Source organism: Eschrichtius robustus, chromosome 9 (assembly GCF_028021215.1).
Source record: "Eschrichtius robustus isolate mEscRob2 chromosome 9, mEscRob2.pri, whole genome shotgun sequence".
Lineage (NCBI taxonomy): Eukaryota > Metazoa > Chordata > Mammalia > Artiodactyla > Eschrichtiidae > Eschrichtius > Eschrichtius robustus.
In genome coordinates this window covers 114,520,203-114,535,260 of record NC_090832.1, presented here as the reverse complement: position 1 = coordinate 114,535,260, position 15,058 = coordinate 114,520,203, and the positions used below count along the sequence as shown (strand labels likewise).

The following is a 15,058-nucleotide window of genomic DNA, read 5'->3' as shown; positions in this document are numbered from 1 at the left end:
CATTTAAAAAAACAGAAACAAAAACAAATAAGGACTTAAATTTCCAACAAGGGAATGGTCAAATAAAATATTATATATCCATACAGTGAAATATTAAGCAATTATTAAAAATAATACTTTAAAAGACTAATATTCATGAAATAGTACAGCCCTTGATGGTTATTCTCCTCTTTTTCATGTCTCTTTTTTTGACATTTCACTTTTTCTATAACCACTATTAAAAGATGTAGCAACATATTTCACATAATCTAGAGTTATTCACTAGCCCCGTAAAGAATGAAGGAAACGACACACAATCAGTGAAGACTAACGTTAAGCCTCCAGCTTGGCTGTGGGATTACCATTACACTTCCCCACTGCCTGCTACCATGGCTAATTGAAAGTTCGCACGGTTGCTCCCATACCAATTGGCATTGGCCACAGATAAATTGCTGTGTATTTTGAAATCACAGTTATTATTCTACTCCATCTGTTCTCTTCATTTTTCAAGTCAACTGTCAAATTAAACAAGTAAGCCCTTCCTAAAAGTTGCAGAAGTGTTACATGTTACCAGGGTAAATGAAACAATTGTCCAACATGCTGATATTCAGCAAATTCTACAAGGGGAACCAAGAGAGAATTCACAGGAAGTGAGGTGACATGCCCACAGTTGTTTTAAAGTGATGATGGGAAAGTGCTATATTTATAATAACCGTATTTAACATTCTTGCATTCATTCTGAACGCTAAGCATTAACTGCCAAGAAAGCTTTAATAGTGAAATCCTAAAAATACATTTCAACTCTGACCTGCTTTTCCCAGTTGTTCTGGTCTCAGTATTACTTTAGCTAAAATTAATAAGCACATGGGACTATGTAAAAGTACTAAGTCATTCCTTGGTTTAGCTATTTGACACCTTGTATCTCTCCCTTCCCATTCTAATTGAGAATTTCATCTTTCTATAATATTTTCCTATTACACATAAAGAATCTCTACCATTTCAAATATAGAAATATCTTTTGACACAGTCTCTGAGTCCCACTATGTAAACATAACTTTAACGATTACTGTGCAAGTCATGGGAGAAGGAGAAGGGAAATGAAGTTGCTAAATCTATTCACCCTTTTTGCTCTGAAGTAGAGTTCAACTGTTATACTAAAATAAGGAAATTTTATCTCATTTGTGTTCAATTTATTACAAAAATGGCCCCATTTTTCACCCCTCTAAGTAGCCATACCCCTTGAAATGCGACTTTGTCGCTATCAAGAGGTGGCATCTGTTTTCCCACCGCTTGAATCAGGGCTGGGTTTGGGACTTGCTTTGGCCAACACAATGTGGCAGAGTTGATGGCATGCTGGCTCTGAACCAGGGGCCTCGAGAGGCCTTACGTGCTTCTGCCTGCTCTCCTTGGACCCCTGCCATTACCTTGAGAACAGGACCAGGATAATCGTTGGAGGATGGGAGACCATCTGAGTAGACATGCTGTCCATCAGAGCCCGACCTAGACCAGCCACCCTCAGCCAACCCACCAGCTGAGCACAGATACACAGCAAACCTAGGCAAGACCAGCCGGGAGCAAAGTCACTGAGCTAATAAGCCCAGTCTAAACTGCTAAACCACAGGAGAACGAGCTACACAAATGAATGTGTTAAGCCACTGAAGTTTGGGGTGATTTGTTACACACCAGTAGCTAACTAATATATCCTCTCGTCTTTTGCTTCCTTATTTAGAAGTAAAATTAGGACGTAATACTAGGCAAATAAAAAATTAGACATAGTAATTATATCAAATCTATTTTCCTCAAAATATCAATATTTACATTTTTTTCACATTTTGGCTGTTGGGGATATTAACATTTACTGAGCACCTTTTAGTTACTAGGCACTTGTTTTACTCCTACAAAAATCCCATAAGTATGAATTATCTTTATCTTATAGAAAAGGAGAGTAAGGTAAAGACAGCAAGGAACATGTCCAGGTTCACACAGCTGGCATGGCAGAGCTGGATTAGAACACGGGACACAGGAATGTGAATCCATTTATCCTATGATAGGTCACCATCAGTTCCACAATGAACTGTTAAGTCTAGGCTCTCCCTGGAGTGGTTCTCCAGAAACTAGGAATGCGTGTTCCCTGCCAAATGACACAGATGCTACCCCAGAAGGTTCTGAAGAATAATTTATGCATATTATATAGGCATACTCACTTAGGCTTTTTCTCATTCTCCAATAAAATTTTAAATGGCAAAAATACCACAGCTATGCCTTCAAATTCTCAACTCAAGTTCTATGTGCAATTACCATAACAACAATTGGATGGAAAATTGACTAATGAAAAGTGAAAATATCTTCCAGTATAAAAGGTCTTGATTTATTTGAAGCCATAATTGTTGTTTCTAGTAGCAAATGATTACTATTGACTGCCTTATTGACTATAATCTCATGATATTTAATGCTAGAAGGCAAAAGGCTGCACATCATTCATAAAATCAACACTAAGCCTAACTGTATATTTTATTCTAGGATGGCCAATGAAAATTTGAGTTATGTCATCTGAAAATTAAGAAATACAAATGATCGGATGCATGCCTTAATTATAAATAACCGAGATAGTTTTGGATTAGTAAAGCATACTTATACTTAACCATACATTACAATAGACATTTTAATAATTTTATTCATTTGAATATCACATTTTCTACTAAATTATATTACAGATTATACTATCTTATATTGCAGTAATATAATACAATAACACGTGGTTAAATAAACCAACCAACTAAAATAGGCATCAGTTAGATGTTTTTCCAGTGGATTCTGTCAGGTAAAATATTTGCAACAGCTATAAAACCAGAGTAATAAATATTTAAATATAATTTTCTGATTTAAATAAATATATGGCATTTCAGGACCTAGACAACACTCTGGTAAGAAGACAGTAAAAATCACAAGTCACTGGAAATTTACAGCAACCAGTTTTCCAAAGTTTTCAGAGATAAATTAAAGCAGGAATCATATGCATTTGTTAGTGTTATGGTTATGGTTATTGTTATTAGTTTAACTCAGGGCGAAAGAAAAGATCATTGATCAAGATGATGAAAGTAGGTAATGCCCGTAAGTCAGAAACTGTTGAACCATGAACACTCTAGACTATAGAACATGTCAACTGTTGCACACTGTCCACATCTCCTGGGGCCACATGGTTCATGACAAAAAGCAATTGGGTTGTTCTCTTTTCTTTTCATTAAACTTAAGAGATCTTGACGAGACCAGATAATCTCAATATCAAATGGAAAAGTTTTACACTTGCTGAAACATCTTAGATCCCTGTAAAGATTTGCTGCCGTGTGTGCCCATATTATCTTAAATGTCACTCTTGAATGAACCAAAATCGACAACATTTTAGCTAGAAAATGTCAGGAACACTGTGACGAGAGTAACAGTTGCCACTGGATGTTTCTCTCTCACAATTAAATGATATGTTAACAGTAAAGTGCAGCAGAATCAAGTTTAATGCTGAAGAAATTAGTTTTTAAACTTTAAGTCAGTTAGGGTTTGACTGATAACATACAAGAATGAGAATTTTAAAAGCAAACTAAATTACATGATCTGAAGCAATTACTTAAAATACTGAATTCTATTATGAAGCAGATGTTTACATTTGCTTTTCTATTTGCTCCTTTTCATAAATGCAACCAAGTAATATTCCTATTTTCACAAAGATCTAAAGTAAGGATCTGTGCTCAGCGTTTAGGAATGATGATCACTTCATTGAACCCCTGCAAGATGGCCTTTTTCTACAGTGATATTCAGAGCCTAGCTCTTGCATCTACCTTGGTCATATAACAAGAGTTGGTTTGACTATGTCATTACGAGGAAGGCTGACAGTGGGGATAACTGTCATCAAGAGTGGACTCTTCACCACCTCACACCAGTCAGAATGGCCATCATTAAAAAATCTACAAATAATAAATGCTGAAGAGGGTGTGGAGAAAAGGGAACCCTCCTACACTGTTGGTGGGAATGTAAATTGGTGCAGCCACTAGGGAAAACATAATGGAGGTTCCTCGAAAAATTAAATATAGAACTACCCTATGATCCAGCAATCCCACTCCTGGGCATATATCTGGACAAAACTATGATTCTAAAAGATACATGCACCCCTGTGTTCATAGCAGCACTATTTACAACAGCCAAGACATGGAAGCAACCTGAATGCCCATCGACAGATGAATGGATAAATAAGATGTGGTACATATATACAATGGAATACTACTCAGCCATAAAAAAAGAATGAAATAATGCCATTTGCAGCAACATGGATGGACCTAGAGATTATCATACTAAGTGAAGTAAGTCACACAAAGACAAATATCATATATCACCTATATGTAGAATCTAAAATATGACAGAAATGAACTTATCTACAAAACAGAAACAGACTCACAAACATAGAGAACAGATTTGTGGTTGCCAAGGTTGGGGAGAGGGATGGAGTAGGAGTTTAGGGTTAGCAGATGCAAACTATTATATATAGGATGGATAAACAACAAGGTCCTACTGTATAGCACAGGGAACTATATTCAACATCCTGTAATAAACCATAATGGAAAAGAATATGAAAAAGATTGTATATATATGTATAACTGAATCACTTTCACTTTGCTATACAGCAAAAACTAACACAACATTGTAAATCAACCATACTTCCATAAAATAAATTTTTTTAAAAAAGAAGAGTGAACTCTTCATTTTGTTTACTGCTAGTAGTAGCCATATAACATCTACAGTAATACTGAAGGAACCTAAGGAAAATCCCCCGAAGAAGGGATGTTTAAGACCACTCCTATAGAAACAGAGAAATCAGAATGTAGACCTCAGCTGGGGGTCTATTCCTCAGCCAGAATACAGACATCCCCTCTCCTGTTGCATGGGCTATGCTGTCAGGGATCCAGGGATCCTTGAACAATGCTCCAGCCAGTAACAGGTCAGTGGGGCAAGGTCATTCCTAAGATAAACCAGAACGTGGCAAACTTGAAGACAGCCGTCCTCTGGGAGAGTCTTGCCAGCATCAGAAACTAATCTTTGAGAGAAAGAACCACCCCTTCAAATAATTTTCACTTCAGGACTGACTTGGCTGAACTGTGTTTGCTTAGGTAATAATGAGGTGTGAGTTTCTGCCCTGTTATAAGTTGCTATAGACAGACTCAGGAATATGCTTTCAGATGAGGTCCTCTATACTTGCTCAAGTTCCATGGGTTCTTTTCTGGACTGAGGGCAGCACCTTCAATACACTGAGGAACCCCGTGATAGTCCAGCTTGGGTTAAGCTGGCCTGAAAGCTAGTTTTCTAGCCATAAAGAAAAGCAGCAGATTTCTCTACATGGTTTATACTGGATTATAGAAATATCACCTGAAAACCATCACATGGTATTTTCTCTTTGACAGTTGATAAACTTCCTTTTTTGGTCAGCAGCCATGTGGCTTCGGTAGATATGATATCTCTGAACAACAGCAACTTCCTGAATTATTTCATTTTGCAACTAGTGAATTTTGTCATTTATAACAGTCAGATTTTAAACACAGTAGAGGCCACATTAAGGTAATTAAAGAAGAAAGGTGAGTCTTTTTTTTTTTTTTTTTATGTGGGATCTTCCCGGACCAGGGCTCGAACCCATGTCCCCTGCATTAGCAGGTGGATTCTTAACCACTGCGCCACCAGGGAAACCCCGAAAGGTGAGTCTTATTTTCACTATATATTCAGTTTTCCACAAAGAATTGAAATTCAAATCAGATTGTCCTTATTCAGAAAACAAATTGTGTTGCAAGCAGTCCAAGAATCTCATTCTGGTGTCACACAGAAATGAGTGCCTCACATACTTTTCTTGTTTAATCTAGAAACAAAAAGTTTCTAATCTAGAAACGAATACTTGGATATCAACTATTTCTCTTATGGAAAAATATGTGTGGTCATGTATCATAATACACAGCATGTAACACTGAAGAAACTCAAACATCCCATATATGGTAAATAAAAATCAAAGCAGAACATATTTTTAACATAAGCGTTGTTATGTGAATCTTACATTTGACTATAAACCATTTAAGTTGTAATTCTCATTCAAGACATTGTCTTTTCTACTTGGTGCTTTATTTCTTCCTGATAACTCAATCATATTCTCCATAAATATTTTCACCTCTTGGTGACATGGACTATTTGAAGGCAACAGTTAACAGATATGAGGAATTAGAAGGGAAATCTTTGAAGCCAGATGTACTGAATGTTTTTCAATACCTCATAGCCTGTGAGAATCTATTTATTACTAAGCAATACCAACCGTGTATCTAAAATATCAAAATAGCCACTAAGATTTTAGTGAGATGGTGACTTTAAATTACAGAGAATATATCTGTTTTCCTTGCTTATTCTTACTTATTCCTACAGGTAAAGTCCCGTTAATAAAACAGGAATATGTAAAGCATTTATTTAAAGCCATGGTCTTGCAATGACGGTTATTCTAAAGCAAAAATATTCAAGAGATTCCTAAGAAGGAGGATCCACTTAAAAAATAGTCATCACTCAATGGACTTCTCTTCAATTATACGATAATTATATGGCTATCCTTCCTTCCCCCTCACTGTTCTGTGAGGAAAAGTAATTAGCAAGTAGCTTACAACATGTGTAATTTGTCTTATAATTATAATAGACGCTCATTCTGTCTATAAATACTTACTGAAGAAGCAAATAACTGATAACTGCTCAGAAAACTCAACACAGGCCACACAATCTAATTTGAGATTATCTCTTCCCCTTTCCAGCCTCCCTCTGGCTGTCCAATTACATGGCAGTTTATGAAACAAAGGAATGGTGCTGTTTTTGTTCTATTTGAAAATAAAACTAGACATATGAAATGCAGAAGAATGCAAATGACTGTGTGAAGGGAAATTTTGGATGACTAAGACACTTCTATCCTCTACACTTTGAGTACAAAGCTGTGAATGTGTAAAACGATTGCTTGAATGGGGGGGTTAACAGCTTCTCTCAGCTGCAACCTGCAGCCCTCTCCACATGGCTTTCTTTACCTCTGAGTCTGGTAACCAGTAACCTGGCAGGGTTTAAGGAGTTCCCTATAACCCAGGCTGGAATATTGCACAATCCTTATGGTTTTCCTAAATGCTGCCCCTGCCTTTTAAACATTCTCTTTATTCAACTCTTCCACACTATTCTATTTTGAATGTGCCATCCCTTTTCTGTTGGACCTTGACTATTACAATTAGTTCTACTTATTTATTTCCTCAGGAAAAATTCCACTGATAAACTAGGTGTACATATAAACAAAGCATTTATTTAGACTTGGACATTTCATGAACACATCAATGATGTTACAGCACAAAAATATAATGCTTAATAAATGTTTGAATTATTTATGTATCAATGGAATGATTTAACTAGAAATATGTAGAAATAACTACCACCTAAACAAGTGTAGAAAGATTTATGACAGGTATCGATATGGTAAGTCTACCTTACGTGAAGTACATATTTTAAATTATTTCTATAAAATCATTGAATTGCTTTTATGGAAAGCACAAAAACAAGTTAAATATTCTAGTTCACAATATTTTCAAGAACACAATTTATTTTTACAAATGAGTATGAAAAGTGATCTTTACCTTTTCACCAATTTCTCCTTTGCTACCTTCAAAACCTTGCTCTCCCTGTAGAAGAGGAATATGATGTGTGTAATAACAGGCACACTACTTTTAACACAAGTAATAATAATAATAATAGTTTCTAATATTGTTAATAATAGTTTCTAATATTAGAAACTAATAGTTTCTAAAATCAATAATTGTATATATTAAAACCATTTCTAAAATGTAAGCTCGAAGCCAATATTAACTTATACAAAATTTAAACACATCTAAACACTGAAGGAATAATTTTCTAGGGTAAAACCTATAGCTTCACTGCTTGCAATGCAATTTAATCTCCATAAACCGGAATTTCTGCAACCAAAGTACCTTTCTCATAGGTGTTTTGAGAACTGAATGCATCAAATAGTGTGCCTCGCACAGACTCATTTAGCCATTACTGTTGTTATTACTACCACTATTTATTCCACCAGATCCAGTAGAAACATCCTTCGCAAGCTGACTTCCACGGAAGACCGTCCCAGGGAGAGGTGTGTGATGAACGAGGCCAGGGTTCGGGCTCTGGCTCTGACACCGGCGCCAGGCTCTTTCCCACCCAGATGGCCGGCCTCTCCAGCACAGAACGGGCGTGGGCTCTCACTCACCATGTTGATTCTGAGAGGTATAAACCCCCGGTTCTTCAGGTAAAACCTCTCTGATCTGACAAGTTTATTTTCCCACTTAACTCTGCACAGATATTTAGAGTACTGATGTTTCATTCATATGATCAACAAATATTCATTGAATGGCAAATATACATCAGGCACTCACAACAGCGTAGCCAGCAAGGGAATGCTCGGGGGTGGGTCATACCCACCCCTCCACCCACAGGAAGCGCTCAGTAAACCGAGACGACGGATGGAGGGTTTCTTATCTCCAGTTTTTATCTGCAGTGCTTCAAACAAGGTGACACTTAATGTAATTAAAATCTGTATGTAAGAAAAGGAATGCCTGCTTTTTACTATGTGTATATTATACATGTACTCATACACCCGATGACACACACCCAATTAAATCATTACTTCTGGGGCTTCTGGTGGCGCAGTGGTTACGAATCCACCTGCCAATGCATGGGACACGGGTTCGAGCCCTGGCCAGGGAAGATCCCACATGCCGCGGAGCAACTAAGCCCGTGTGCCACAACTACTGAGCCCGCGAGCCACAACTACTGAGCCTGTATGCCACAACTACCGAAGCCCGTGCGCCTAGAGCCCGTGCTCCGCAACAAGAGAAGCCACTGCAATGAGAAGCCCGCGCACCACAATGAAGAGTAGCCCCCATTTGCCGCAGCTAGAGAAAGCCCGCGCGAAGCAATGAAGACCCAACACAGCAAAAATAAATAAATAAAATTTAAAAAAATAATAATAATTACTTCTGCTTTATCTACCTTCAAAACAGGTACAGGAAAGAAAGTAAGTTAGTATTTGGGTATATCTGCCACTGAATGTGTGGTCTATCTTGTTCCGACCATGTTTCCTAAAATGTAGACTTTAACTTGATGTGCTGATGCAAGCTGCCACACCGCTGCTGAGCACCGCCGTACGTCGGCCACGATGCCAGCGTGACGCAGCCACCACAAACAGCTGCTGGAAGGGCCTAAACTGCTTCCCGGAAGATAAAGCTACACACCCCTTGGCTGGCAACTCGACTCACAGATGCAGCACCTGCTGTACCAGTGGGTTTTGTCTAGAACTGCTGTGAAGAAATGCAGAAGCTTGCCATTTCATCGCTGCCAGTTCAATCTTAGTATCTTCAGCAAGCAAGTAAAGGAAGATTTTTCAAAAGCTGTAACTATAAATACATGCATATCTTTTTAATGGTAATTTTTAAGCTACAGAGCAAAACCTAGATGCGATAGTAACTTCTGACTTCCTGTTGCTAAGATCTGTAAAACTTCTCCAGCGCGTAGAAATGATATGCTTGGCTTTGGTGGGCATGTAATATTGCACCAATAATGCTCTCCCCTGTGGCGGGATTATCTGGGTGGTATCATGATAGCTGGCGACACCTGAAGGGGCTCCCCATCCCTTCAGGAAACCGGAAAAAACCAGTCTCTGTGTTTCCAATAATGTTGGTCACATACAATCATATTTCTTCCCAGGAGGAAAAATCAGCCCATGGACAATAAAGGGGTGAAATGAAGTTTACCTTGGCAAGGAGAAAGATTCTAGGCCCAGAAAGAAGCACCCTAGCCAATGCAAAAATCCCTACTGATTATGAATTTATCATTCTGAAAGAATTTTTTGAAGAGATTAGTTGTAGCATCTTTGTAATATTTAATGTTTTATATCATTGTAACCATTACGTTTAGCTCAATCTGGGAAATACAAAACGGAAAAGAAGTAACCACACACTGTCAAAGGTAGTAAAGCCTGTTCCAGTCTTCATTTTAGACTCAACAGTGAAAACATTCCCAGAGCAGCTGTGCTCACTCCCCAGGCCCCCATGAAGTATCACTGCCCACTCCTCCAGAGAAGCATGTGGCTAAACCTCTCTGATAAAGCTCCCTCCTAAAGTAGGTCCTTTGAGAAGGGATCGCTTCCATGGGTTCTCTTTGGAAAGAAAGTTCAAGTGGTGGTTGACTCAGGGAATTCAATTTCATTAAACACATTTTCTAAATCTTCACTATATTACGTGCACATTCAACTTTCAAGATGTTAAAGTTCTTAACTAATAATGAAACATTAAAAATCTCTTTACCTTTTGACCAGGTGAGCCTGGAGTTCCATGTAAACCATTTTCGCCCTAAAAGAAATACACAGAATAAATTTTGTTAGCCATAAAAAACAAGTGAATAAAGAAATGTTTGTGTTTTTTAACAACTTGTTCTAGGGTTGCGGGGAAAGGCAGCCTAATGCTGAACGTGTATCAAGTACAGGGGGCTTTGCACCCATCCCTCATCTCCCAACTCCAGGACTAGTACTTGCATTCAGAAAATGAGAAAACGGAGGCTCTGAGCGGTTCGGTCGCATGCTCAAGGTGACCAACTGGGAGCATCACCTAAGATTTGAAAGGAAGTCTCTCAGACTCCACAGCCCATGCTTTCCCACGTGCTACTTAGTGCCCTTTATTTTATTTTCTCTCTTTTAAACCTCTGGGCATAATATTAAAGTCTGACACAGGCTGTCTATGGGCCAGGCACTGTTCTCACAACAAATCTATCAGGTAGGTACAACTATTATGACCATCTTCTTACAGATGATTACACAATCAGGATATAGACCCAGAATTCAAGTTCACCTACTTCGTCTCTGCGCACCTAATCACCCACCTGCACTGTCTCATGGAAAAGATTTCATTCTGGCTTGTAAGTGACCTCTTATCTAAAAACTAAATATATATATATATATATTTATTTATTTATTTATTTATTTATTTAAAATCTTTTTATATATATAAAGCATATCTACTTTCTTTCTCATTCCCGTTGATTGCCTTTAAATCAGTTTTGAAGACGTGCCCAATGCCGTTCTACTTGAAACAGTTACTTGGGACCATTTTGAGTTCCGTCCATCCATCTGGTTCCTGTGTTGGGTACCAAGGTTTTCAGCAGATGCCTATCAGTTTCCATTACTGGAATTCATGGGCATTCTCTTTGACAAGTCTGGTTTGCAAATGGCACACAAGCTAGAACGAGATACTCCTGGGAGCATGTGCACATTCCCAGTGGAGCCTCAGGAATGCTGCTGCTTCAAGGATGTGACTTGGGCTCCCAAGTTTCCAGGTTTAGAAAGCTCAAAATAAACTAACAATTCTACTGACCCGCTTTATTTCTAGCAAACATTTATGAAACAACAGTTTTTTTTAAAGTATTGCCTAAAAGGAAGTTAGATATCACTTCTTAGAGTTTTTAAAATAAAATTCAAATATATGAAGAAAAAAATCATATCTTCAAAAAAAAATGAAAGATATGAGATATGAAAAATCATATCTTTCATTTAAAAATAGCAATTATATGTTCTGTTTAAGCCTAAAGAGATCGTTATCGTTTCATCAATTAATACATTTTTGGAAAGGCTTAAGTCATTTTTACCAGCAGTGCACTGCTATATACACAACATATTTTAAAGACTAAGGCTTTTCTTTGACTAGATTAAATTATCTGTGCTGCACAGTGTAGCTACTATCATCAGAATATACTAAACACTAAAGGCAAAACTTTGTGGCCAAGTGTTGAAGCATCAATAAAATACAATGTACTTATCTATGTAATAAATATATTTCTATCATTTAAAAAGTTTTTATAGTTCTAGACCTGAGGCATTCCACAGATATATTAGAAACTTCCCATTTCACTTAATAAAGTGACAGTCAAAGCACATTAAGTTTTTGACACCAGGGAACATTCTATGGAAACAGAGCTGTTACTCATCACAGAAGTATGTCCACTTGTCCATGAGGAGCAGAATTATTTTCATTGGTTGATCCAATATAATGTTTTACATCATATTACAAGTTACACACGATAACAAGATATGGTTTGTAATCCGGTAAGGTACACTGACACAGTCTACACTGCCAAAAATACTTTTTGGAAAAAAGAAAGCAATGTCAGTAGCTCCTTCCCTTTTTCTTTGCTCACAGCTCACTCCTATGTGTCATGTGCTCCAAAGACTGGCACGTAAAGGCCCACCTCTGGCACACGTCAGGTCAGGGTCACACCCAGATGCACTGTCAACTGGGTACCATTCTTCCTTGACAGGAAGAATGTTTCTCTCTTTAATGGACACTGGTTTTACGATTGTTGCAATTAAAATGTTTTCCTATGGCCAGTGTTAATTGGTCTCTGCTCTTTCCTGACCAAAAATTTGTTTTGTAAACATAATTCTAAGCTCCATGATAGCCCAATGGACACCACTGATTACTCTTCCCAGGAAATGAGTGGGCTTCATGTGACACAGCAACATGTGAAAGATTTTGAGATACTGGGAAACTTTTGAAGCTTCAAGTCTGTAACTTTGGTATTCAGAAACCAATTTATTTTCTTCTCACAGATTTTCTCAAAGTTACCAGAGATGTCTGACATAGAAACTTATAATCATGTAAAATCATTCGTCATTTTTCCAGTCCCTGAGGGATAAATTAGCATATTCGTTTCTGACTATAGCTCAAAAAAATAAATAAATAAAACTACTAAGTAGCATAACAACTAAAGAAAAAAATAGTCTTAAAGAGCAAATTTTTGTTTAACAGATTAACAGACTATGTTTCTCCTGTCAGGACTTTATCTAAAACCTAATTTATATTAACAGAATGAGCCCTTCTTTACTCTGAATCACAGTTTCAAAGCTCTGGTGCCCATGCAGCTTGGGGTCAAATTGAATTCTATCCAACAAATAAATGCCTGCCTAAAATTACTGGATGAGCAGACATTAGCTGTTTTTTCTAAACTCTTGCTGTCCCTCGGTGCTCCCAGTCTCAGCACAGGAGGAAATAAGAAGCTTCTTTTTTGGCTTCCCATCAATACTTTAGCCCATTATTGAAAGAAGATTATAATCAATGTTTCCTGTATCTACTATAACTTCCAAAATTTGTTTCTCCGGCATATACTTTCTATTACAGGTTTTTCCATCAAAGGGCCTGCGTCCCTTTCGTATTACAAATTCAAGCTCCAGACGGGCAATGTATGAATACGTGTAATATAAAGCAGGGCAGAATCTAACATTGCTGCTGATAGCATCGATGCCATGTTATTAGTGTAATACAGAGCGTGTCTTCAACTTCACAGAGCAACCCAAAAAACCCTTTCCAGAATTCAGAGTAACCTCTTTGGAAAGCTTTGGAAAAAAACTTAGGTGTGATTTAGGAGCAACTGGTGGCTTTCTGAAAAGCTGATCAAAGGATTTCATTTTACCTCCTTTTTATCACTGCTCATTTCCCGGAAGTAAGCACAGCTAGGCATACAAGATAAATTATTAGTTTTCCTGATTTCTTTGACATTGGAATCAATGCCTTTTCTTATGCAGGAAATACATGCTGTCTGAAAGACATTTAATAAAGAATCACACTCCCTAGGGCTGTAGTTTGCAAACCTAGTACCAATGAGACCAAGCAAAGAAAGGCACATTAAGCAGGTAAACGAAAATTCCCTTATAACTAGACCTAAGCCTGGAAAATAGAAAGTTATATACTATGTTTTGGTGATTTTTTTCTTTAAAAAGTTAGGCATTCAGACTTTGATTAAAAAGTCTGAGATCCTGCAGATGTAGAGAATGGACTTGAGGATACGGGGAGGGGGTAGGGTAAGCTGGGACAAAGTGAGAGAGTGGCATGGACATATATACACTACCAAATGTAAAATAGATAGTTAGTGGGAAGCAGCCTCATAGCACAGGGAGATCAGCTCGGTGCTTTGTGACCACCTAGAGGGGTGGGATAGGGAGGGTGGGAGGGAGACACAAGAGAAAGGAGATATGGGGATATATGTATATGCATAGCTGATTCACTGTGTTATAAAGCAGAAACTAACACACCATTGTAAAGCAATTATACTCCAATAAAGATGTTAAAAAAAAAGTCTGAGATCCTATTTATAACACTGTTTCCATATTTAAAAATGTAATTTGACCTATCATTTTACTTAGAGCAAGTTTCCCAGGAACACAATCTTCTGTTTGAATTTACTGTATACTCAGAAGTATATCAATATTTTCCCACTAATTAATTCATATTCATTAAGAGTAAATTTACTTAAATTGAGTTTTGAGTGCAACAGCTGGAACAAATATCTGAAGTGGAATGCCAGAATCCTAGCATGAAAACCAATAAAGGAAGCAGCCAAAAGTAAATCTGATTATGATTTTGTGTATCACTAACTTGACCTCTACAATTCCAACAACAGTCCTGCTGTACTCAGGCCATAATCTTTCGAGATTTAATTTTTATATGGTTCTAAATTCCTGCCACTCAACTAAATATTTCAGGAAATAAAACATGTATCTCCTATATTTTTTCTGCTACCTCGTCCAATCAGAGTCCTTTTATTTCAGGGAAGAGTATTTTTTCCTTCTATATTCTGGGACTTCTTTCTAAGAAATAAATTGTTAAGTAAAAAAACTATGTACTTCATAGGGTTTAAAACTTCAAACTTTTTGAATTCTTTGTATTTGTTGGATCCTTCATGCAGCTAACACATGGGGATATATTATCACATGAATGCTCAGAATAAGGCAAATTTAAAACATTCTTAAACAAAAACGAATGAGACCCTATTATTACTTATTCTTATGGTCATTTCAAAGAAGAGAAAGCCAGCCCACCATCGGTAATACATGGTCAATACATGTTTTAATCATAGTAATATAAATGTGGGGAGTTAGTAGCAGCTGAACCCAACATCTACTTTCTCAAAAACTATTAACCTGAGTGTATCTGTGTGCACACAAGTA

At 37.3% G+C, this 15,058-nt stretch overlaps 1 protein-coding gene across 1 annotated transcript in view; it reads right to left on the bottom strand.

Moving 5' to 3' along the window:
- The window catches only part of COL19A1 (collagen type XIX alpha 1 chain), a 361,076-nt gene that overhangs the window by 262,498 nt on the left and 83,520 nt on the right, over nt 1-15,058 (bottom strand). The window contains exons 9-10 of the mRNA XM_068550858.1: nt 10,371-10,415; nt 7,650-7,694 (exon numbers count right to left, since the gene is read on the bottom strand). Of these exons, the coding sequence (XP_068406959.1) occupies nt 7,650-7,694; nt 10,371-10,415 (90 nt within the window). The remainder of the gene's footprint in view (nt 1-7,649; nt 7,695-10,370; nt 10,416-15,058) is intronic.